At 43.7% G+C, this 25422-nt stretch overlaps 1 protein-coding gene across 2 annotated transcripts in view; it reads left to right on the forward strand.

The window, feature by feature from the left end:
- Nucleotides 1-25422, forward strand: part of GLI2 (GLI family zinc finger 2) — a 188235-nt gene that overhangs the window by 37522 nt on the left and 125291 nt on the right. For both annotated transcript variants that reach the window (XM_033065373.1, XM_033065372.1), the window contains exon 2: nt 10735-10897. In XM_033065373.1, coding sequence (XP_032921264.1) covers nt 10765-10897 — 133 coding nt within the window. In that variant the 5' untranslated portion in view covers nt 10735-10764. The remainder of the gene's footprint in view (nt 1-10734; nt 10898-25422) is intronic.

Genomic DNA, 25422 nt, shown 5'->3' on the forward strand with positions numbered 1-25422 from the left:
GCTGCACAGTCCTGTACCTCAACGTGGTCCCTGAACCTTTCCCCTGAGCCACAGCAACCTGCTGACATTTGCTGGAAATCCATTGCTGGCCTGTGTTTTGTTCCAGTGAGTTTTGGGGACAGGAGATGTTCCAGCTTGTCAGCCCAGCTTGTTTTTTATGTGAAGCAGACACTGCAGGGCTGTGAAGGACCAGACCTCCTTGTATTCCCAGTCTTCTCTCAGCTGTGGAGACACCACTGCTAGGGTTGAGAAGGGAGGTTTTCCACTTAGCTTTTTTAACAAGACAATGAAATAAATTACAATGATGCTTCATTCTTTTTTTTTTTTTTTTTCTTTTGATGCTTGCAGCTTCTTGCTAGATCAAGAAACTTAAGTGAATTCTTATAGGCCACAAAGGGAAGATGGTGTGATATTCTGTTGGTGAATGGTTTTATAATTTTTCTCAGTCATCAAAATATTCGTAGCACAGTAGACAGACCTGCATAGTGAAGGAATGTAGATTCTGCAACATTGCCATTGGCAGGACATAGACACCTATCCTAAGTCTTAACACAAAAGAAAAAAATAGGGAAGTTGGAAGGTAGATGTTAGTTTAGTTGTCAGCAGAGACAGACATGGTAAAATTTAATTGTAATAAATGCAGATGTTTTGATGTGTGAAGGTATGGTAAACCAAGCATTAATAATACCCTGGTACATAGGTGCACAGAGGATCATGGTGCTGATCTAGTCTAACCTTCTCTTTAATACCATCAGAGGATTTTCCTTTAGTTAAACCCATCCTGTGCTTAAAACCCATGTCCTGTGGTAAGTCTTAGACTACAGCAGACCTCCTGTAAAAACAAAATGTCAACTCTGCCATGCTAGAAAGTCTGGCACCAGCCTGAATCCAGTGCTCTTTTCTGTTGCAGCTGGGAGCCTTGTTTCTAATCTGAATTTCTCTACTTTAATTTCTGTCTCTTAGCCTTTCCAATTGTGTGTGTGTTGATATTACTGATCAAGTCATTGTGCAAGTGCCTCTCTGCTACCTTCTCTTTAATTTTTCTCATGTATGGCACAGGAGCCTTTGCAATTTTCATCTTTCTGCTTGCACTGTGGGCACCAGAACTGCACATACTGTCAATTCAGGGTTATTCAGAGAGGCATTACAACCTCCCAAACTCTGTAAACAAACACATATTGCTTTAATCATTTTAATATTGATACCCTCCATAGAGCTTCTCAGCCACTGTCTGCCCACCATAAATTTCAAGTCATCTCCAGTCAGCATCTCTGAGACAGTTTTCATTTTAATCAATTATTTTCCAGATGTGTGGCCTTGCTTTAGAACCTATAATCTTTATCTAGGCCATGTAGGCATGGAGAGCATCTCACTGGTATAAAGCAATCATCTTTATTTACCATGTCAACAACCATTTATCACTGACAGACTTCATGACTCTGTTTCCAGTCCCTGATACACAAAATGATTGTAACTCTCCATTCATGTGAATGTTTCCACCAGATTCAGTAATACCAGTCAGGACTAATTTGTGTATTAAAGGAGCTATTCCACTTCTTGTTTATTACTCGTGTTCGTCGTGTTACAGTCTACACAATTAAGGAATCTCTTCTCTTTGAGTCCCTTGGTACCTTGATTAATTTTAATCTTGACATCTTGATTTCTGGCTAAATGAGTGCTCATTTTCACCCTTGTCTTTTGTCATTAGCTTAATACCCTCCTGAATACTTCAGCCTGTCTCCTGAAAGACTTATTCCCATCCCCTGTAATGACAGCCAGCCACACTGTACAGTTTCTTTTCTCAGTAGAAGATGGACCTGCACTACTGAAAACTTAGGGGCTCTGCCATTCACCACTTACTTAACTGTTAATTTCTGGAAAAATACATAGCCTTATAACTTGAGTCACAGCTCACAGAAATTGAATACTCTTCAAAGTATTGATTTCATTCTTTCTCATGTAAAATTCCTTGCAAGGATTCTTGGTTGTTTTTGAATTTTTCTTCACCAGCATTCTTGTGTCCTTGCAGACTAGGCTTTGTTGTGGTTCATGGGTAAATCCCAGATAGCTCTGACCTGTCCTACTAAAGCAGCTGTCAGATATTTCAACAGTTTTGGGGTTTTCAAATGCTAGTTCTGAGCATAAGGCTGACCTTGATGACCTCCATGGGTCCTTTCCAACCCTAGATACTCTGTGTTCCTCTGAGAAACTCTTCTCCCATTCTCATCTGGATGAATTTTTCTCCATTCTCCTGTTTATGAACTGCCAACCATTTTATGTGGTCTGCATCCTGCCTTCAACTGGCAACTGGAGTCTTATAAAGACAATATGTGGAGTGGAATAAAGTGTGGAATAGCAGCCCGTGTGGTGTATGTGTTCAGCAGAGGAAAATGAGCCAACTGAAGTGTTGCTTTTTTGTTTTTAATTACATTCTTGTCTCCTTCCCAGGCTTCTCTCTTCTGCATGCTTACACGTGTGCCTCTGGAGGGAGAATTCAATAGGCTGATGAACAGAACTGTAATGTTTAAAAATAAACCAAAATTTTGTAATGAAACATGTTCTGAAAGAACCTAGTTGCTATAGGGATTTTTGCAAGGATGCAGTCCTTCATCTTTCATTGCTCAAAATAAAGATTTTCATTTCTTGAGCCAAATGAGGGGTTTCTTATCCAGGCTTTGGAGGCTATTCAATGTCATCTGGATGGACAAGTCACTACAAGACATTATTACTCATCACACCCCTACATAAAGCAAACCCATTAAACTTTAGTGCCATGTGGTTTGTATTTGGGGTTTCATTCATGAGAGTTGAAAGTGCCCAAACTACTCCAGCAGAGAAGTGAAACCCTGAGAGGATTCTCCTTCAGTCACCTCCAAACCAACAAAACATTCACGTGTCAAAAAAAAAAAAAAAGCACCTCTTTTCCTGTTAGCCAGATCTCCTGCACTGACCTTTCTCTGCTCTGTGGAATCTGCATAAACATCTCAGTTCAGAATCAGTTTCTGCTCCTCTTGTAGTGTGTGCAATTTACTTTTGTAGTATCTTTTACTCATAAACCTGATGAAAAGTCAATAGGTTATTAGTGATTTGCAATTAGAGTCTAATTTTGTTGTAAACAGTTTAATGGTCCTCCACCCTGGTCTTCATAGAGTCTGTCACCCACCCTGTTGAGCTGTAACCCACCCTGGTACAGCTGCCAAGCACCACAGATGTTTTCTCTGACATGTTAGTTATTAGAAGTTTCTGCTCTTGTTGAAGCATGAAGACTTGATGGAGTTTTGGGGGGTTCTATATTGCCTTATTTTTTTTTTTCTTCTATTTTGGTGTGCAAAGGTTTCCTAAAATGAAAACAATACTACTTCATTAGATACATGTGTGCACACAGAGGTACTATTTGTCTTCTTGGTTCTGTTTTTGGAAAAAAACCAGACAATTGTGTAAAAGGAAATTGAAAACTTCTTTGGATTTACATCAAAAACACAGACGATGCTTTGCCACAATTCTCTCACTCTTACAACAAAAGCAAACAAATAAACAAAACCCAAGTGAAGATTCATGGACTGGTTATAATGGTGACGCATCACATTTGAGCAATTTTTGTTTACCTGGTGGCATCCTCCCATATTTTCTGCAGCATGTTAATGCAGAGTCCGAATGCAGGAGTGTCTTGATTATCTCCTTTGACGGTTTTTCGCATGTTGGAATTTGCTTAGTGGAAATTTTCTCATGATAAAACATGTAGGATTGGTTTTGTAAAATTACAAGCATGACTTTGTTTTCCTGTTCTACCGCAAGAGACTCTTCCCTCCAGCCCCCACTCCTACATCTTCTGGGTTCTTCCAAAGTAAGAAACAAAGATAACTTCTGAGGGAAAGGAGGGAAAGTCAGGTACCCCAGCCTGCATGTCTCGACATGGACCAGTGCTACTCTGTGTCTGAGTTTGAGCTTTTATGTCTGTTCGCATGTTTTGATGATGTATCGTGATTGTTTATTACCCAGCATCTGAAAGATAATTTTTATTCAAGGCTCTAAGGTTGGCAACTTGAAAATATACTGGAAGTGGGGAAACGATTCAAATGTTCTGCTATTTTATAAATCAGACTTGTTTGTAATGAAGCAGCAATATTAAAGTGACATTAGTGTTTGTGAAAAATAGGAACACCAGGCTAAACCTGAAACATGGCTGAAATGTTAGTTCCTCTATTCAATATCATCTCCTTTCCAATAAATGCAGCCCAGGAAGTAAATGGCTTTAGAAAGGGAAAAATCATTTATGTTGCAATACAGTAGCCTCAGTGCTGTCATTTGGTGCCACAGAGTGTCCTAGGGTAGCCTGGCCTGTGGTTGACATTCCTGAGGACTCTCCCACAAGTGCTATTCCACCTTTGTCAGCCCTGCCCAGGAACAGGGGTCCTTCTGCATTGCACCCTTGCTGTGCAGGACCCATCAGTGACTGGCTCCTGCTGGAAGGCCTCCCAGGAGCTGCTGAAGGCTGGTTCTTGAGCAGATAGCTGAATATTTGCAGACAGTCCATATGGTGATGATTTCTGAGTTCCACCACTAACTCCACTGTCCTTGTTTGATGTAAGTGCAATGCTGCTGTGGTCCATGTAAGCAGGGGGGACAGCGCTTGTGACTCTCTTTGAGATGGTTCCCTTTCACATGGCTGGCACCACCTGCAGCAGTTAATTTTTTTTGTGCCTATACACAAAGTCTTAGGTACTCCGTGTACAAAGAGTGATGGAGCAGGCTGGAAGGCTGTATTCTTTGAAGGTGTTTGCAGGGTGTATTTCTTCTGTCAGAGACCCTTCCATGTCACTTTTCTTCCCTGTGTCTCTCTTCCCTCTGTGCTCTGCCTCCCTGTCCTGTCCCTGCCATTAGAGATGTCATGCTGTGCCTTCCCCTGCCCCAGCAGTGCGTGTATCTCCATTTCTTGGGGAATCAGGTCTGCCTGCAGTCTCTTGCTTCTTCTTTTCCATGCTTCTCTGTTTCCACAGGATTTGCCATTGTCTACTTTATTAACTCATATTCTTCAGTAAGTCTTTAAGGTCCTCCCCCTATTCCCTTATTTCTTGTTTTCCAAGCTCTTGTCATCTTCAGGAACTTGCTGCTCTTTCCACATCCATCTAATCCTCCCTGCAAACATCCCTCTTTCCCTCATGCCTCCTTCCTACCCTGCATTTTTCCTTTCTTCACTTTCTTGGACAGAGTTGTGTCTGAAATATCCCAGGACTTCTGGAGCTGGTGGGAGGTGATGTTACTGCACTACAGAGGGACACTACCAAGCACCAGGCAGTTCTGGGTGCACTTTGACCCCTCTCAGTATTGCAGGGCGGCTTCTTCCTCGTGCTTTTGGTTTGCTGTTGCCATATGGAAATGGCAGATGGTGTTGATCAGGAAGTTAATCTAGAAGCGTATCCGTTTCATGCCGTACGCGAAGGATTTGTTCATTAAACTTAGAACTCTAATTTAAAGCCAATTAACGGAGTGATTTGAAGAGACATGTTGTTTTTGAAGTTCAAAAGAGATGCTAAGTCTCTGATTTCAGCCTTTGTACATTCCAGAACCTGTATAACTATTGCAGTTTTGCCAACTCTACTGGGGGTATTTTTTGTCTCTTTTTTACCCCTCTCATTTTCTTTTTTTTTTTTTTTTTCTCTCTTTTCATTTTTTTGAGTGATACAACTTTTGGCATGGGCTGGACTTGTTTGGTAAAGCTTTGTGAACACCCAGATTTTAGCCTTACCTTTGGGAATAGGCAGAACTCATGTGTCTTCTATCCCATTTGCTGCTAGCACAGCTCCCTCCTCCATCTCTTTGGCAGCCTGGTATTTCTCTTCTCTGAGCAGGAGTCGGAGTAGGGGGTAGGAAAACAGAATAAGCCCTGAGTGCTCAGTGCCCTCCTAGCACTGGTTCTGCCAGCATGGGTTTGTCTCTGCTTCCTTCATTCCCAGAAGCTGGTAGGGACCGACCACTGAAGGTTTCTTGAGGGGAAGGGGCAGGGGTAGCCCCTGGACAGAGAGCTGCTGCCCCAGTGTGCTGCTCTAATTTCCATGTGTAATCAACCCTGCAGGAGTGGCCCAAGCTGACCATTCAAAGAAATGTCAAGATAGGAAGCCTTGTGTCAGGAGGACCTCAAAGTGATTAGTTCTGAATTAATATTTATGCTGCTTTTACCTGAGACTGATACTCTGTAAATACTTGTAGGTCCTTCAGCAGCAGACAGCATGTTTGGATAGTCCCAAGATTTAGTAGTGGCATTTAGACAGAAAAAACTTTTCTTTAGTAATTTGAAGCTGTTGCTGATATAAAAGAAAATAGAGGGGTCAAGTTTTGCTGTGGTATAGAGCCTATGACTTCACCGGGTTAACTGCTGCTACTTCCATGTAATTGAGAACATAATTTGGCTCAAACCCTGGGAGACTGAAAAGGATCACAGCAGCCACTGTATTAAGCCAATGTTCAGAGCAGCTGGCTCATGCTGAATTTCATAAGTAGATCATGTATTCAGAAGGCTTTAGCTGTGTGACACAGTCTGCTGCAAAAGAAGACATGGCGGGAGTATGTCCTTGTTTATCTTAACGAAAGCAGCACACCAGGAAAAGCTATCAAACCTGGGGCTGTGCCTGCATGGGGATGATGTGGCAGGATTGATTGTCTCCCTGTGGGTGCCTGAGCACAAACCTGGTGAGGGCTGTGCAGAGGCTGCCCTTGGTTATCCCGGTTCCCATCAGTCTTGCCAGGAGCCAGCAGCAGTGGAGCTGCACGCTGGCTGTGGTGCTGCTGTCAGCAGCCAGCACACCTCCAGTGTGTCCCCTGCAGGTGATGCCACCTCACCAGCACTGTCTGTGGGGCCAGCTGGAGATGAGCTCAGAATGAAGAGAGAATACACACTGGTCTGAGAAAGCCCAAAGCATTCCCAGAAGTGAGATGGTTTCTGGGAGCACGCTTTGGAAATCCCTTTCTGCCCCTACCATGGGGCTGCCAGGCTTGAAGGTGGCATTCAGGATTGGATCTGTGTCACAGCGTCTCTGGCAGTGCCAGAGAGCATCACTCCTATGGTGCTGCTTAATCTTTGAGCACAAATAGGCAAAATTGGTCATTCATTTTTCACAGAGAAGGAAAAAAAAATGTTTTCTGCTCTAGGGGTGGAGAAGGGGGTTTCCTGATGAAAGAACAATCCTGAAGAAGGAAGTAATTGCCTTTAAAAAAAAAAAAGGATGTGCAGAGGGTATTGCTGATGAGTATCTGTTCATTCCTGAGTTTGCCAGCAGTGCTACTCAGGCTGATGCTCTCCAAAAGAGAGGCATTTTCGGACAGCACTTCAGACCATTCCGCAAGCACTTAGCGGGAGGGATTGTTTTATTAGGAAAGTTTACGGCTTCTTGTTTTCCCTCAAAGGCAAATGTGACTTTGTTGTTTTTAATTCTGTTGGGATTTCTCCCTTTTAATATACAACACAGCTGTTAAAATAGCTGGGGTTGTCTAGGGCAAATCATATAGCACTTTCCTTGTTCAGATCTCAGATGGCTGCCTTTTTAGTGTCACTGCAGAATTATATTACAGGGCATATGAATAGTGCTGGTATTAGTGTCAAAATCAATTACCCAGCCCTCCTCCTGCAGAGAAGGCTACAAACCTTAGGAAAAATCTGAGTAATCCATTCTGGTTTTTTAATTCTGAGTAATGACGGAGGGCAGAGAGTTGTGCTTGAATAAGTGCATAGGGTCTTTCTCTGTATAGTCACTCCTAAATGCATGCTCTTTACAGGAAAAAGCAGGCTCCCTGTGAAACCCTTTTTCATGCCAAATGGCTTGCTGCTAAGATTAATCTGTCATTGAATTTATAAATTCTGTGTGGCACAGAGCAGCAGAAAAAGTTTAGCATTGAACAGAAAGCAAAGTATGCATTGCTTAAAAAATGAATGTTGTGCTCCTGGATAGTGTGGATTGACTGCCTCCACCAATATATCTTCTTATACTGGTAATAAAAACACTTCCATAGCCTTGTGCCTCAAAGGATCTCAAAGCACTTTGCAAATAGGACAAAGTACTATTTCCTATTTTATGGCTGTGGAAACCAGCTGCAAGAGAGAAGTTAAGCTTTTTGCCCAGGGACACTGAGGAGACTGTAGCAGGTCCATGATGGGGACCTAAATCTCCAGAGTTCCAGTGCTATGTCCTGGTCAGTCATTGGCTCTTGGCCGCTTGTGAACCCTCAGAAGGTGGGATATGAAATCAGTGTTGGTGCTCCTTTGCTCACTGATCTCTCTCCTGGTCTGTGGGCAGAGGTGCTCAGCAGAGCAGGATCTGGCAGGAAGGATGCTTGTATGATCAGCTCTGGCTGTTGGGTGCTGTGAAAAGAAAATGACTTTTGGTTGTTGCTGACTTGGGGAGAAGCTCGGAACCTCATAGTCAGCCTGCTTTGCCCCAGGCACCTTTACGAAGCAAAAAATAATTATAGACTTATTACCCTAAATCCTGTGAGATTACAGTAGTTGCATTTTTTTTTCCTAATCTGGTATTTGAGGATTTGCCTGTTTAATACAACCACTTATTACAAACACTTGAATATTTTTAAAAATTCATAATTCATCTGAAAAGAGAGCATTACAGCTGCAAAGACCAGATTTTCAAATACAGGCATGATCTCCTGTCACATTCCAGTTGGATAAATGACACATCTGAAAAACTGGGTCCCTACTGAGGTGTCTGTGGCAGGGAGGTAGAGATTTTGCTTCAGGCATCTCTTGAAAAAAAATACGGCTCTAACCTGCACGTTTCACAGAACAAGTCCTGTGACCAGTTCCTTCCTGCCCCTCGCTGGCTGCTGAGCTCTGCAGAGCCCGAGGATGCTCCCTCAGCCCCGGGGCTGCCCCCAGGGTCAGGGTACCAGAGAAGGGGGGCTGGGGTGCGGGGCCAGCGTCTGGTTTCAAACAAAAGTGCAAAGCCTTGAAAGGAGGGACTAAGAAGAAACAGGTGAGGGGTTAGTAATAGAGCCTCTGAAGTTTATTTGCTTAACGAACAGAAGCCCAGGCTGTCAGACCTAGGTCAAATACTCCTGCAGTTCGGGTGTATTTATTTCATACGTGGTCTGTAACCCAACCTGATTCCTGGATTAAACCGCTGTAAAGTCCTGGCCCCCAGGAACCCATCCCGTGTTTGCCATCAAGCCCAGCACATGCCGGGGCAGGACCTTGAGGGGCCACCTCAGTATTCACTGGAGCCTTGTGTCATCAGTAAAGCCTGTAATTGTGGCTCCTGTCATTTCCAGTGCGAGCTTTGCAGTTTACAGCTGCAGCCTGGGACCACAGATCCATCATTTCTTTGTCCCATGAATGCCTGAAGGCTCCTGGGCTGAGCTGCTGGGGCTGCAGCACACAGAGCACAGGCAGTGGGGACACTCCACAAGCACCATGAACCAGTTCCCTCACAGGGTGGGAATTCCTGAAATCTTTGTGCTCCAAAGTTTTTAGGAGAGTTTACCTGTTAGTCCAATATGTTCAGGAATCAGTCAGTCCTCCAGAGCAGAGGGAGGCAAGATTTGAACTGGCACAATGGTGATAAAACTACCTGCACACACAAAAAAAGTTTTCTGGTTTCCAGATATTCCCCTGATCCCATTAATTCCAGTAAGGTAAACAGCCAGTGCGCTCCAGAGTATTTCAGGAGCTGAAAAATTTGCATTTGAAAATTTGCATGTGAAAAATTGCAGATCTGCATTAAAATTAGAAAGGAAAGAGGAATTAGCAGTGGGTTTTCCCAAGACCAGCCTGAGGCTGGTAGTGCCAGGTAATTGTGCTGGTTATGTACAAGCAGGAGTCAGGTGGAGACATGTGAAATCAAACAAGTTAAAATGAGGGGAACAAAAGTATTTGCATTCAGAATCAAAATATGCCTCTTCACTTAAGAGAACGTTTTTACACTAAATTTGGGATACCTGTATGTTTGCTGTTGGGAGACCATTTAAGTCTGAATCATGCAGAAAAAATGGTCAAGCTGAAAAAAAGTTTGGGAGCTGCTATATTTTATCAACCTAAGTTAAAAACCCTGGGTTATTTGTACTTTGGCATCTTCTTGTTTTGTGGCTATTTCATGGCATTTAATTTACCATTTGTAATGGGGGTAAAGCTGTAGCTGATTTTCAGATGCAATTGGTCAGGATAGAAGAACTTTTTTGAGAGAGAGGGGGATTGGTGTTTGTTAGACTTCACCAGTGAGAACTTGAGGGGATGTGGCAGACCTGCTGTGGTTTATCTGTAAGCATTGCTGAAAAGTTCTGATCGTGACACTGGTTCCAAACCAGCACACAGCATAAGCACCCAATGTGGGAAAGAAAAAAAAATAGCTGAGTTTTTTCTTAGGACGGTCTAGGTCATGTATAGGAATGGTAAATCCGTTTTGTGTGTGCTAAATATTTGCATCTCACCTATCCTATAATCCTGGAAAGCCCTCAGGACCTGTAAACTTTACTGTATAGCCCAAGTTTAGCTGGGGGTTGTTTTTTGGTCCTGATCTTTATAGGTCTGTGAGAACACCCAGTCCTTTACGTGGTTGTGGTCTTTGTGCCTATGACTGCTGGGACTGGCAACACTGCTGGAGTTAGGAACCCAGGAATTCTTTGCTGCTTGCCATTTGCTTTTGAACTCTGCCAAGCCATCTTCCGCTTCACGGAGCTGATTTTGTCCGTTTTGTGAGTGGTGACCAGAATTTGGTTTTGTTTTATGTCCTGCAGGATTCCTGAGCTGGAAGATGCCCGTCTAAGATGGAAACTTCTGCTTCAACAGCTGCTGGGAAAAAAGAAGGGAAAGGTGCTGTTCTGGAGGGGAATGGCTTTACAGAGACGGGGAAGAAACCAACTCCTTTAGTGGCAGCAGGAGCAGCAGTGGCACAAGGAGGTACTTTATGTTTTCCACAATTTGAAAGCAGCAGGGGTGTTTTTCATTAGACTGTAAGAATTTAATAAGTATGGTGGCATCTGTCTTCCTGTGAACACGCTGAGTTTATTGGGGTCCTTGGCTGTCAGAGGAACTGGAAGCTGTGTCACTGCATGGTGTCCATCGCTGCAGTTTGATGGGTCACCACCACTCCCAGAGAGCTGGGCTGGGGTGAGGGAGGGGATGGCTGAGGGGTGGCTGTGGGGGATTTGGGGTATGCCATCAATGCTTACCACCAGCTGACTGCTGCTGCAAAGTGTTGGCAGCCTGTGCCCTCCACTCCTCCGTGGTGGGGTTAAAGAATGGCTGTGAGGCTGGCTGGAGATGGGGAACACCTCATTATCCTGGTCAGGAAGGGGTGTTGTGTGCCAGCTGTGATCCTGCTAATGAGCTAAACAGACTGCACGGTCTGCAGTCATTGCTGCTGGGATTTCACAGTTAGAGAGGAATTTGGGAATGTCCAGACCCAGTGCAAGAATGTTCATAAAGAAACCCCACCACTTGCGCCGTTCCTGTTCAAGTCAGTCAGTGTTAAGCAGGATTTTGGTCTTGCTGCTGCTGCTGCTGAAGTCAGCTGGGAAGCTCTTGTGGACACCTACAGGCATGGAGGCATTGCTGGTGGGTGTAACTCTGGTGTGCTGGGGAACGTGCAGGGATGTTGCTCCTGCCTCCTGCTCGCTGTGGCAGGCAAAACCCACCCCCATCTCTGGCAGAGGTGTGCTGGTGATCTCCAGAGGATGCCAGGGCCCGTGGTGGTGGCACAGCTGTGGGCAAGGCTGAGGAGCCACCACAACTGCCCTCGCTGGGGACTGGGTGTCCTCTCTGGATAGGGTATAATGAGACAAACTTAGAAGGGGCTGTCCCTGTTCAGATGTGACAAGAGACACCCCAGCTGTGTAAACTTTGCAGATAGCTTTTTTTTTTCCTTTTTGAAATATACATTATTGCTGCCCAAGTTTAACTCAAAATGACCCTGTCCCCTCCCCTTCCTTCAGTGCAGGGTGGTTTTTCATCATCCCAGGAGAACAGAATGACTCTTCTGTGAGTGCCTCTCTTTCTTACCTAAATTGGCTGGAGAGTTTGAGTTTTGTATTGCCTGAGTTTTGAAGATAGTTTCTGACCAAAAAGACTTAAATCTGCTTTTTATCTCCTTTTTTGTAAACTTTGCTGCTCAGATTTCTTTTTCCAACTGACCTGTGAAGACTCAAATGCACAGAATAAAGTAGGAGTGGCTAGATTATAATCTATCAGATTAGTTCATGCATTTGATAAACCTTTTCGTAGAAGCAACCAGAAAGTCTTTTACAAAATTTTTTGGAGGGAAACAGTTTTGTGGTCCTGAATGGGTCTGAGCCACTTTCCTTGTAAGCACTGCATGAAATGGGAGAAAGGAAGGCTTGCCAGAAAGCAGAAGTTTGGCATCCCCCAGCAGATCCCTGAAGAAGCAGAGGCTGTAGGAACTACTGAGGCAGCCTGCTTGAGATATCATCTCAGTGACTGGCAGACCAGAAGGGTTGATTGGCCCCAACACAGTCCAAGCATGTGCTAAAATTTGCAACCCATAGATGTGCTGTTATGAATAAACACCTTCTCCCCACCTGGCACTTGCCTTGGGAGTGCCTCCACTGAGGGAGCAGTCGCAGCCTTTCCAGAGATCCAAATGAGGATGCCCTGAGGTGGAGTGTCCATCAGCCCATTTGGCATCCCTGGAGACCTAATTGGTTTTTAACCATCCAGTATAATATGTTCTGTTAGCAGTGTGCTCTCACCTTTGGAAAAAAGTGATTAATGGGCTCAATATTTCTCCTTTTATTAGGAGGAAGTGGAGGAGTAAGTTGAGGATTGTTTGAAGATGTCAGGAGAATTGTGATGAAAGCGTTGTGTAATGAGATGTAAAGAGTGAAATCTGTGTCATGCTGTGAAGAAAAGTGCTCATAAATGACCCAAAATGGGCAGCAGCAGAGCAGCGTGTGGTCGGATGCTGGCCCTGGGACTCTGCAGGTGATGCACATGCTCCTGTGGTTCGAAGGGCTTTCCTTTGAACTCTGCCTAGACATAATACAGCCTCCTGGAAGTGAACAGCGTGCTTGTGCGTGTGCTTGAAAGTAGAAAAATTGATGCAAAGTTGTCTTCTAACATGAGTTAACGGCAAGGTGTGATTTAGGTGATAGCGAAAATGCTGGGCAGAGATGAGACTCCACTTTCATGGTATTCATGCTAATATACCATGTTTGTTTCCCTAAATTAGAGTAATTACTCACAACAGGCCAGAGCTATGAGTATTTATGCTCATATTTTTACAGAAGAAAGCAAACGAGGCTTGGAGATTAATTAGGAGGTTCAGCTTGAGGAAGGATCAGCTTTAAAGGGAAGGGTGGCCTCTGAGCTCCCCACCCTGCTTTGGGGCCATACGAGCAAGTCTTTATTCTCATCCAAGACAAACTCTTGGTTTCATTTATTGCAGAGGTTTTACTCTTTGTACTAGCTTGTGAGAAAGTGGCAGTGAGGCTCAGCCAGCGCTGCAGATCACCAAGCTGCTCTCCAGAGCCAAACAAATGTAATTCGCAACACATTTCTCCTTTTTTATTCTACTGAGTAACACAGAAGGAGTGCCATCATAGCATGTTTGGATGTTTCTCAGACCATAACATTTCCTTTTTTACCTGTAGGAATTAATAAATTCATAAGGTTTTATTTCTAATTATTAATTGAAGGAATAAGCTGAATAATAGTTAAATAATCGAAGAATAAATTTCATTATGTTCTTATTTAGACTGTATTATTATAAGATAGTATGTTCAGTCTGCATTTCTAGTTCCCTTCCTTTGGATACTTGTCCCAAATGTTTCCAACTTCTAACAAATTAAGCTGTGGCTGTAGGAAAAAAGATCAATATTGTTGATGCTGGCAGTAGAGAAGAGTCCTTTTGTACTAAAAATTTGCATCCCGTGTTTTTAGTCCTCTGAAGCTGCCATTTTAAACATCATCTGTGACAGTTTTTTATAGTAACTCATTGATCAGATGCTCAGAAATTGGCCTCACAGATATGACATCAGAGTAGTCTCTCCTAATTTTATATTTTTCCATAAATCATGTTGGCCAAGGAGTCAAAGCTTCTCGCTTCTCATTTCTCTTGCAATAGGGGAACGTGTGTGTGTGAGAAACTGTTTGTAATGACAGTGTAGGAACTATAGACAAGTTAGATCTGCAGAAGAGGCTCTTGGTTTTATTGTCTCTAATTCTGCAAGGGCAACCTGTAACAATTTGAGCTCAGAAAACCCTTCTGTTGAATGCAAAAGTCGGTACTGGTGTTTAGGGTTAGGAGGGTTTGGTGCAGAGCCCACGAGTGGGGCTGGGTTGTGTCCTCCAGGCTGGCACTGACACATCTCTGTACCTACAGGCATGAGGAAGCCCAGGCACATGGCTGAAGGGGAAATTTAAATGAGCCACTCTTTCACAGGCAGAGATATTTAGGAAGATAGGTTTCTCATCTCATAATAAAAATTAAATACAAATTCTCCTAAATGCTAACTGCCCGACTTTAACGAGGCCCAGAATGCACCTTTCCCTCTCCACCCCACCCTCTGCATGACACAAACTCCAAGTTCCCAAATTGATGGTGTTTATGTTTGAAACATTTTTCTGATGTCTGGCTCTGTCAAGACTAATTTTAGCATTTCTAAAGCTGGGTAAAAATACAGCCTCATTACTTTGATGTCAGAGCATAGTTTACTATTAGTATATTCTGGGGTTTATCATTTTAGTCATGTTTAACACAGCTACAGCAGGCATGCACTATTAAATCTGGCTTATTTTACATTCCTGTCCGAAATTATTTATTTGGAACAATTTCCTCTCTATCAAAAGACACGGCTAATGCTGAGTTTTAATGTGTTATTTACACACAAAATAACCTATTTACAACTCAGTATCTGCCGCAGGGAGAATGAATGGGGCAGTGCTCCCTTCATCCTGTTGTATCTGAGTTTAACAATCTGGATTGCTAATAGAACCATTTATCACAGGGTGGTAATTTATTTTATGTTAGCTGCACAGGTCTCCCTGCCTCTGATCTATGGAAATACTTTGTATATAATGAAGTTCAACAAGTCATTTGGTGTAAACATGGGGAAGCCAAGCTGCACAACTAGTAAGACTCTGGCTGTGCTTTTTTCTTTTTTTTCCAGGAGGTAACGACTCTCCTCTGATATTAAGGCTTCAGTTGATGAAATACAGCTCTTTGCCCTGTGTGTGCTGTAAAGGCGGAGTATGGGGCTTTTCTGCAGTGGATCAGAGATTGGGATGGAGTTTGGGCACTTGATTTATGGGCTGGCAGGAATGCTCAGTTCTGCAGAAGTAGCACACTCAGCCCTTTCATAGGCAGAGGAGAAGGGCAGGGAGCACCTCCCATCACTCTCCAGAGGTCTTCCGTAAGCAAGCCCCAAGTGGCATTGGCAGGGAGTCCTTATGCAGCTCAGCTTGTCTTAGTGCTAGATTATGGGAAGACCATGTAAATGAGGAGGAGGAAATGCCAGCATCCCAGCAGACCTCAGCGCACTGAAAAAATATATAGTTTGTGTGGCCCAAGACTCAGACAAATTAGAATGAGAACAGCCCCAATGAAGTCATCTCCTCTGTCCACCCTGGAGGGGCAGGGATCTTCTTAAAGAATGTTTTTCATTCAGTTCACATTTTCCAGGAAAGGGAACATAACCAGTACAAGCACATCTTAGCTTCCCTGCCCTGCACTGCTTTGCTGTGTACAGCTTAAAATGCTGAGAGATGTGTTCAGCTGAAAAGCTGGGATTGGCTCCAGGGGGAAGGGGGGCTAGTGGTTAAAACTGAATGATGGGCAAATCCTATAATTCAGACCGAGAAATTCTCCTGACAGCCACTGTCTATTCTTGTTCAGTGGCCCCCACCTTGGCTAGGGCTCCAGTGCAGTGCTGCCACGAGAGCGACTGCAATCAAGAACTCTATTTCTCCTCTGACTGTTTCTCTCAGCCTTTCATGAAACTAATTCTGTTGGGTTCTAAAGCGTATTTCTTTGCTGCTGTAGTCCTGACTGGACTGACCCACTCACGTCCCTTTGGGCAGCTGGATGTCTCGGGTGCTCAGACTGGTGCAGTGCTGAGACCGTTCCTCAGTCACGGGATATCAAGGACAGTGACAAGTTTGCCAGCTTTGTCTCATGCTGGTCACCTGGCACCTGCTCTTTGGGATAGTTTAGAAGGGTTCATGTAGAGATGGATGAAGTTAAAGCCATGCTTCACCATTTTAATGTTTCATAAGCAGTATCTGGTGTGTGGGCCTGGCAGAGGGCACTCTGGAGCAGCAGGTTTAGTTCTTCAGTTAGTGGCAGAATTTTGATAATTGAGATTGCCACAAACTGTACTACAGAAGCACAGCTTTCCTTCTGCCTGCCCTTTCTCTTTTATCTGTGGCTTGCAATGCAGTCTCCCTAGTTTCTTCTTCAAAAGAGTCAGCCTAGGTAATCCTCTCCTTTGCTTAAATGAGTGATTGGAATCTGACTTCTTGGGGGTTTTTTTTCCTCGTTTTTTTTTTCCTCTTTGCCCAAGCCTCTCTACCGACTTTGTGTGGTAGCCAACCCTGTGGGCAAAGGTGTTACCACAGAGTGGATAACCATTAATGTTTACAGACCTTTGGGTTCAAATTGTGTAGCCCTGACATGATGCAACAGCTTTATGGTTGCACTTGATGATGTTAAGGGTCTTTCCCAACTTAAATGATTCTGTGATTCAGAACATCTGCTGGCATTCCCTGACTGTATACTGCTCCCCCACACTGGTATAGCAAAAGTTCCTATAATTTCAGCTCGTTACAGATGCAAAAGTACTTTTGAAGACAGAGTAATTTTATCTCATTCCTAGCCACACTGCAGGTTTGCACACCAAGTTCAAAAGCTTTATGACTTTAAAATAAAAAAAGTTATTCTTCACAGGCCGATGATGGCATTGGTTGTCCCAACCATTAAGTAGCACCTGGAAGACCTTTGTATTTTGTGAGTGTATTATATTATCATTAATAATAGTTGTAGTGATAATCACTTCTACATTTCTGTTATTTTGTGAGCTCCATAAGTTTATTCTTGCAAATACTGATAAGTCTTTTTTTTTAGAGACCCAGCTTAGACTTCATTAAAGTGCCCCTCAGAGGGTACCTAAATATAACCTTTTTGACTGATGCTGAACTTACTATTGTGGATTGGTCAATTGTAGTAAAGTAACAAAATCCAGTGGTGATGATGGATTATCTCCTGGATTGTCTCCTCTGCCAGCATGTCCCCATGGTTTGAATTTTTAGTATCTCTGGCAGCTTTTTGCCTGAACACCTGTGAATTTGCATGGGTTTTATAAATCAATTCTCTCAACACCACCTATTAGCCCTGGGGTCTGAGCCTGCCATAATCATGGTAGGACAAAGGGTGGGAGTTATTTTGTCTAAAGTTGGCAGTCTGAGTGTTAGGTGTCTAGTTTGGGATGCTTTTGCATTAGGGTGGAGTGAATCCCATTGTGCAGGTGCCTGTTTTATTCCCTTGAGGACTTCATGCCTGATTCAATGTTAGGTGGAAAAATCCCAGTCTTCCCAACTTTGCCAAAATTGCAGAATGGGGTTAAAGCGAGGAACCAAGGTGGAACTAGATTCGTGCCCAAAAGCCTTTCATTCATGTTCATCAGCCCATAGCCTGATGAGCAGTCTGGGAGCCCTGACTGGCAGCTCTGAACTGAAATCTCACCCCATGGCTTCTCAAGTTAGAGGCAAACTCTATACCCAGATGTCAACACAGCCAGGGGAGCTCCTTCCTAGAGCTGCTCCTGCTTTACACCAGCATTGGCAAAACTGGTGTTTTAACAGCCCATTCAGAGAGATGGGAAATTTTAAATCCCCACTAAAACACAAGGGAAAAAACCATAGTAAATTCTCAAGGCTACAAAAAGCTCCTAAAAATAACCCAAATGGGGGAAGGGTATTAATGCAAAAGTAAATAATTATGTTAAGGGAAGCAACTAGAGAGGCCAGTTGTGTAAATCACTTTAAGGGGAACAAGCCATAGATAAAATCCATCCTTTTATCACACAGATTAAGTCTACCTTTGGATGCTAAATAATTGATAGGGTTTGGCAGAGTATTCCATGGCTGCCTGCACAGAGCAGTGGGACTGCTCCCAAGGTCAGACGAGTGGCAAAAAAAAACGTTCCTAGAAATGCTGTGCATCCAATACCAGCACCTAGAAACAGGGCTTGTATTCCCAGCACCTCCTAAAGAATTTCTGTGTGGCCTCGAGAAGGTATCCACAGACTTTGCAGTGAAAAGAGGACTTGGCATTGTTCAACACCTTGTCAAACTGCCCCCCATGAAATCAAGTTTTCTGTTTTCATGGTTTTGTGTGGTGATGAGTGAGGTGCCAAGGCCTGAGAGGACACAGCCAGTTCCACTACACTATTTTTATTATTTTTTATAATTAGAGAAGATGAATTGTGTTGTCTGGTGGCTTCTGGGAGGCCCAGGGCTTGTGGGGGCATTTCTTGCTTTGTGCAGCCCTCACACTGCCTCAGCACTTCAGCATCTGTCTGTGTGTGAACATCCTGGCAGGACAGGGACATGTCATTGCTCCCATTCTGTAGACAGGGAGCACAGGGGATTTTTTCCAGGGCCATAGTGGCTGAAATGGGTTGAGCTGTTTCAGAGAAATGCCAAGAAGTGATTATCTGTGGAACTTGAGAAGTTCATATGTGGTGTACGTGCGACATCAGGGACAGTACAGAGGTCTTAGCCCAGGATCCTTGGCTCACCATATCCACTACAAGCCCTTCCTCTCAATGATATGCCGTGTAATCATGGTCAGATGACTCAAATCCTCATGCCCATCTGCCAAACGGAGGCGTTGTTTCTTTCTCTTCAGGAGAGCTGAACACAAGTTGTCTATGCATCATCCAGAGCCTCTGAGAACATCACGATGCAGCAGTCAGCTTCGTTCCTCTTGGTTGCATAAGAGTATGAAAAATGCTCAGTAGCACAAATAGGTTATCACTGAATTTAAACTAATTCAGCAGTGCCTTTGTTCAGTACCTAGCCCAGTGGGCTCATAATTCGGGGCTACAGTTTTTTTCAGAACTAAGTGAGATAAAAGTTGCAAAACCCTTAAATTCTGAAATAAATCAATATCCCATTCTGTGTGGGGACTATGCTTGACAGGATGAGTTCTCTGATCTTAATGGTAATGACAGAGAATAAAACCTCAGCCAAGATTGTAAATTTAGCTCTTGAAGGAATGAAGGGGATATAGTATTTTTATGCAAACTTCTTCAAGTTTATGTTAAACTCGTGACTTTATATGTGTTATTATATGTTATTTAGGAAAATGACCTAAACTGGGTGTTCTGTGACTCCCTTAGTGGTGTTGGGTTGAAATCAGGCAAACCTGGCTGGAAAGAAATGAGCAAAACTTTGGGCACATAGGCTGAGTCCAAAGTGAAAATAAATTTTAAAAATTGAATGTGATCCCATATGATCACAAACTTGACTGAAATCAATTCTGCCTTTTCAGTAGTTTGTTAGAGAGCTCAGTGGGGGTTTCTCACCTCTTCTTTTTATACCTCTTTCCTTCTCTTGGAATCCCAGATCTTTTTAAGACCATCCCATAGAAAATGCTTCCAATTGTAAGTAAATCATGAATAAGAACAGGAGTATTGTAAGCAAAATATTTATATTTACTGCCACCAGTATCTGATTTTTAAAATACAGTGACATTTGCAGGGATTGAATGGTGCCATTTTAGCCAGAAAGCTGTTGTATTCTGTTCTCTTCTCTTACAGTGATCAGCTCCTGACTGACAGATTTTCAGAAAAAATCACAGCTTGTAACAGATGCACCCCTAAGTAAACAGTTAAAGTAGATGTTTTGATGGCTTCAGTTGTATTGACATAAAAGATCAGTGTCTGACATTCCTGAAAACTATCCAATAGAGGAGGTATCTTCATCTAAACCCCTGGTCCTGTGTGTGCTGCTTCAACAGTAGTTTAGTCATTTTAAGAAAGCAGAGATTTTATGCACCTAACGAGGTGCTCTGCGCCAAAAGAGAGCAATAGGTGATCAGCACCGCTGACCCTGGAGCTAGAATGTTGGGTAATATTTAGATTTTTCCAAAATGAAATTTTTGTTCAGTTAGTGAGGTGATAACTATCTTTCTTACTCACTTTTTCTACCTGAGGCTCTCCGTGGTTTGTGGCTGCTCTTTGTGGGATGGACCAGCAGTGATGGAGGCAATTTCCTACATCCTGGCTGGAGTGAATATCCCTGCCCTGTGTCAGTGTGTGCAAGTGCTTTCTTGCAAGTGAGGCTTGAGGTTAAGCCAAATCTGTTTGTGTAGGTTTGCAGGTACAGCTGGTGATGTTCTTTCAGAGGCATTTACAGGCACACTATAAAGTAAAACCAGAGAAACACAAAGGTGAGGACTTTAGGCATTGGTTTGCACGTCCTGTTTTAACGAGAGGAATTATTATGTGTTGTGGGAAGCTGATCCGACTCCCAGAGGCTGCTTGTGTGAGGATACCCAATTTTTTGGTGGCTCCCTACAGTGAGGGCACAGAACTGAGCCTGGAAAAAATTAGTTTCAGTTCCTGATGAAGTCCCAAACTTCCCTCATGATTTTGGGAAAGCTGCTTGACTTCCCTTCGCTCCCTCATTTATATAATGAACTGGGGTTGTTCTTGGGGCCTCCAGGTCCATCCATCAGCATCTGGTTAGCATGTTTATGGCATCGGTCACACGGAAACACTTAATGGGTCAGGCTGTGGGGAAAATACCATTTCCCACTCCCCACTGCCTGCAAGGGAGTGCTGCTGCCCCTGGGTGCTGCCTTACAAGGGTGACCTTGTTCGTATGTCTTAGGTGTCACCTGCTGCTGTCCAAAGGGGACAGTAAAACAGTTTTGCAGGGCTGGGAAAGGTAAGTTTAAGTTCTTACAGTGAAAGTGTTTTCAATACCTATAATGGAGAGACCATTTGGGGGTATAGAGGTTGAGTATTCCAAAGGGCCATGCTTGCTCTGAAGTGAGAAAGTTTTTCAGGTGATCTTACCTGGAACTCAGCTGGAGAACATCAGGTTGTTAATAACAATGTGAATTATCTATATCAAAACAAGAGAAAATTATTTTTCTTAGCTCAAAACAGTTACCTACATACATACCCTATGGGTGAGCTCCAAGTACCTGGGTGGGGCTTTAGACACACCTGGATGAATTTACAGAAGCCATGGAGAGCTTCAGGGTTTACCCTGACTCAAGCAATAGACACCCAATAGGCATGTATATTCACCCAGTTTAGCTGTAGACAGTGGTCTTAGCAAAGTCCTTTGTAATTAGACTCTTGGATGCCAGGTGATGGAAGGATAGAATCATTGTCATGGGGTTTGGGGAGAAATTTGCTTTCAGCTTACCTTCCCATTAGTCTGCTGTGCACATGCACGCTCAAATACTGTAATCAGCTGCAGGGGAGCTGGCAGTGCTCTTGTTTGGTGCAATTTTCTTCCCTTGGAAAACACCAGAGGAACTTTCCTGTGCTGTTACAAAGACGTCCTTAAAACATCTTTACTGCAGGGTTCTGTGTTTCAACTGCTGGAGCAGCGACTCTTAAAATAGAAATGAGATGCCTGAATGTGTGAAAAACATTTGCATCTCTTTTTCTGAGCTCTGTGCGTTCTGCATCGCTTCTGCAAGCAAGTTAAAAGGGTTGGGAGTTTTGCAGTTTTTTTTCCCTGCTTTTAATTCCACTCAGAACAATGTCTTTGCAGATGAAATAAGATCCAAGGCTATCTTTTGGTCACACAGAGTCACTGACACTTGAAACAGGCTGGATTTATATGTAGTTACTAAAAAATATATAGCAAAATTAAAGTTTCAGACACTGAGTTCACATGCATTGCCCATTGTAAAGATAAGTAACGGCTGTTATAAGAACACTTAAATGGTTACCTTTGGGACATAAAAGGGATCTTTGAAGACAGTAAGTCTTAATACAGAAATGTTTACTCATAAAAAATACATTTGGAATGGGGGAGGGGAACACATTTCCTATTAATGTGGGGTTTGCCTTTTATGGCAGGTTGTAGCAGGTCTTTAACCTCTGTAGCACTTGAGTGAGGATAGAAATGAGCTTCTCTAAGTATCAGCCCAAAGGGCCTTTCCTCAGTGCCAGTATCTGTAGTGGTTTTAGTTTATTCTTCCTTTCTGTGACCATAATGAAAAATTATGCTTTTCCAACCTCAAAACCTTCCCATAGTTAAGTCCTGAGGGCAGAATAGAAATGTCCTCCTGAATTTGCTTCACTTAACCTTGTGTTTTGTGAGATCCTGGGCTGATGGCCCAAACCAGTGGGGATTTGAAGGCAGTGTCAGCTGAATAAGGCACAAGAAGAGAAGAGGGAATTGACCCTTGAAAGCCATGGTTATGGATGCCACAAAGAAGGGTTGATGTCTCTCTGGACACTTACAAAGGGTGCAGCTGTGCCCAGCATTCGCAATCTGCCTCTGGGTGCACATGAAGTGGATAGTGGCTCATGGCACCTGGGAGTTTCCAGGTAACAGTTCTGCAGGTAGTTTTGAAATTCTTTTCCAGGTAATTACTATGTTGAGTGAGGCAAAAGAAAATGCCAGGGTCAGTGTGAACCCCATAACTAGTGAGGATGTGATTTCCGCTCCAAAGTTTTGCAAAATTATTGCTTGATGGGGTAGGACACAAGGTGCCAGTGATCTCAGAGTAGCAGAGAGAAGCTGAGAGTCGTTTATGGAAATCATGGTGGGCTATATTCAAAAGGCTTTACTCAGATAAAATGATATATAGAGCAGCAGAAGTAGCCTGGGCAAGTTGTGTGGGAGGAGGGCTGAGCTGTGCAGAGGGATGAAGTGTAAGAAGAAACTGGCTGGGTGCAGAAAAAGACAAAAGGTAGATAAGCTGGAAAAAAAGTACACGTTGTTGTGGAGATGAGGTTACCAAGGTGAGACGACTGGATTTCTGATGAGCCTTTTCTCTAAGCCCATGGACCAGTGCAAAATTAGTTCTTCACATGCCAGTGATAGGGCAGAACGATTGGTGGGCTTTGTTATTCTTATTCCAAAACATCATGCTCGTCCAGGCAGTAATCATTTAGGTAAGTAACAGAAATTAGGTTTTGAGTCACATACTGACCTGTCTTTGTAGTTAGTACAGCATGTTCTGGTCACGTAATGAGAGAGAAGACAGATTAAATGAAAGACAGGCAGGATTTTCATTCAGGAAATTGGTATGGTAATGACAGATATGGGGTCTTGGCATGTTTCAGATAGGCTTCATCTAGCCTCTTCAGGTAGCAGATACAAGCACGACGCTCACTTATATTCACCCAGTCAAGCATGAGGAGGTAACAAGTTCTCTGGGGAGACTGGTATTTAATATCTGCCAGATGCCTGCTGGAGAATACTAATACAGATCCCAGATTTAGTGTGCCCTGGGAATGCAGATGGTTGGTAGCAACATGCCTGGCCCAACAACCACATCTCCCTTAGCTCTATGGCAGAGCTGCCTGGATTTTTATCGCCTGCTACTTGGATTATAAAAGTGATGGCTTGGTCACAGAAGCCTTTTACTGAGTTCCCTGGGAGGAGGGTTAGCAGGCAGGAGAGGGAATGACGCTGGAGTTTCTGTCGCGGTGTCACACCCGTGGACAGGGGGAGCGGCGACATCGATCATCCTGGATGTCACCTGGACCGTTCTCTCGGGCAGGACAAGCCAGGTGCTGAGGGGCAGTGAGGACCACAGGGAGGGTTTGTGCTCGAGGAGAAGCTTCAGCCAGCTCCTCCAGTGTGTGTATTCCCCTCCAAGACCACAGCAGGGGCAGAGGGAGGGTGGCAGCCCTGCGGAGATCCCGCAGCTTGTCCTCAGGCTGCAGCGAGGAAGGAACTGCTGTGAGTTTCACTTTCTTACCAAATAAAGGGAAAAAAAAAAAACCCAAACCCCCACAAGGCTACATATAAATCAGGGCAATAAAACTGCCTGTGGTCACGATCAAATTATACGGTCTAAATCTATATAAAAGAACTGGAGCAGGTTCAGTCCAGCACTAATGTCCTTCTTGCTGTAAACAGTGAATGGGGGGTGAGGAGGAGGAGGGAGGGCAGGCACTGGGCTCCCAACACCAGCACACCGGGGAAACAATTTGCTGAGGTGGTTGAACTACATGTTTTCAAAATCTGTTTGTGTCCATAAGGGTTTAAGAAAAGGATGTCGTCTGCTTACTCGGTAACTTGTGTGTGGCCTGTGAGTGGTTTCAGATGCCAGGCCAAAACCAAATAATCTCTCCTTTTAGGAAATTTGAAAAGCATGCATGCGTCCCAAAAAAGAACAGAGATTTTCCCTGATGTCCCATGCTCCTGCCACAATGCCTTGTGTAATTGTGGTGCTGTGTGCTGTTGAGATGGGGGGAGAGAGGTTGCTGAGCTGTCTCTGCTAGAAACAGAGACCAGATATGACTTGGGCTTTCATGAGACCGAGTTAATAGGTTGTTTTTAATAGGAGAAAGAGCTACCAGGGTACATCATATATCTTCAGAATTTAGCTGAATGCTGCAAAAATGTCCATATTAGGACATGGTCCTTACTAGAAGTGAAATAACAGAACTAGTGAACTTTCACAGTATGAAGAACTTGTAGATGAAGTTGAAATTTCTGATTGTATAGAATAGTAAACTGAAGGGTTTTACTTCTTTTCTGAGTATCCTGGTCATGCTCTTGAGTTCATAAATCTCTGTGGAGTTTGACTAATATCACAAGGATACTGTCCTACTCAAAAGTGGTAACAGCCTTCAGTATTAATTAAGGGCTGTATTAGGGAAGAGCAAGGGGAGCAGGAGGGGTCTTTCAAGTCTGGCAGCCGCTGCTTTCAGAGGAAATGAGCAGAGGCTGCACACACACGGCCGAAAGCCAGCGGGACTGCCCATGTCTGCACAGCAGCTCCATGGGGCCACCAGAAGGTGGGAAAGACTCCTTGACTGGAGGGAGAAACTTAAAATCTTCCGGGGCAAGGGGGTAAAAAAAAACCAGGAAGCTAAAAGCAGTAGCAGGTTTAGGCACAATCCATCGAAGACCACTGCAGGCACCAAGAAATTTAATAACCTGTTATATTTATGTAGCACATTTCATCCTCAAAGCGTTTTGCGAACTTAATGATGTGCAAACTATGTGCACACGTATCCTTTCATCTGCCAACGACTGTAGCCTCCTTCAGTGTGAAGCCTGATGATGGCTGCTTTGCCATCACAGCAGAATAGAGCAGCGAGGGGAAAATGCCTGAAGTGCAGGCAGGTTTAGGGAGGCAAAACATTACCTTTGGGCAAGACAAAGGGATTGAGAACACTTGTGCTGGCAAAGTGCAAGTATCTTCTGTGACCACAGTCAATCAGATCTTTTAGCAATCCCATCAGATAGAGCTTTCT

Source organism: Catharus ustulatus, chromosome 7 (genome assembly GCF_009819885.2).
Source record: "Catharus ustulatus isolate bCatUst1 chromosome 7, bCatUst1.pri.v2, whole genome shotgun sequence".
NCBI lineage: Eukaryota > Metazoa > Chordata > Aves > Passeriformes > Turdidae > Catharus > Catharus ustulatus.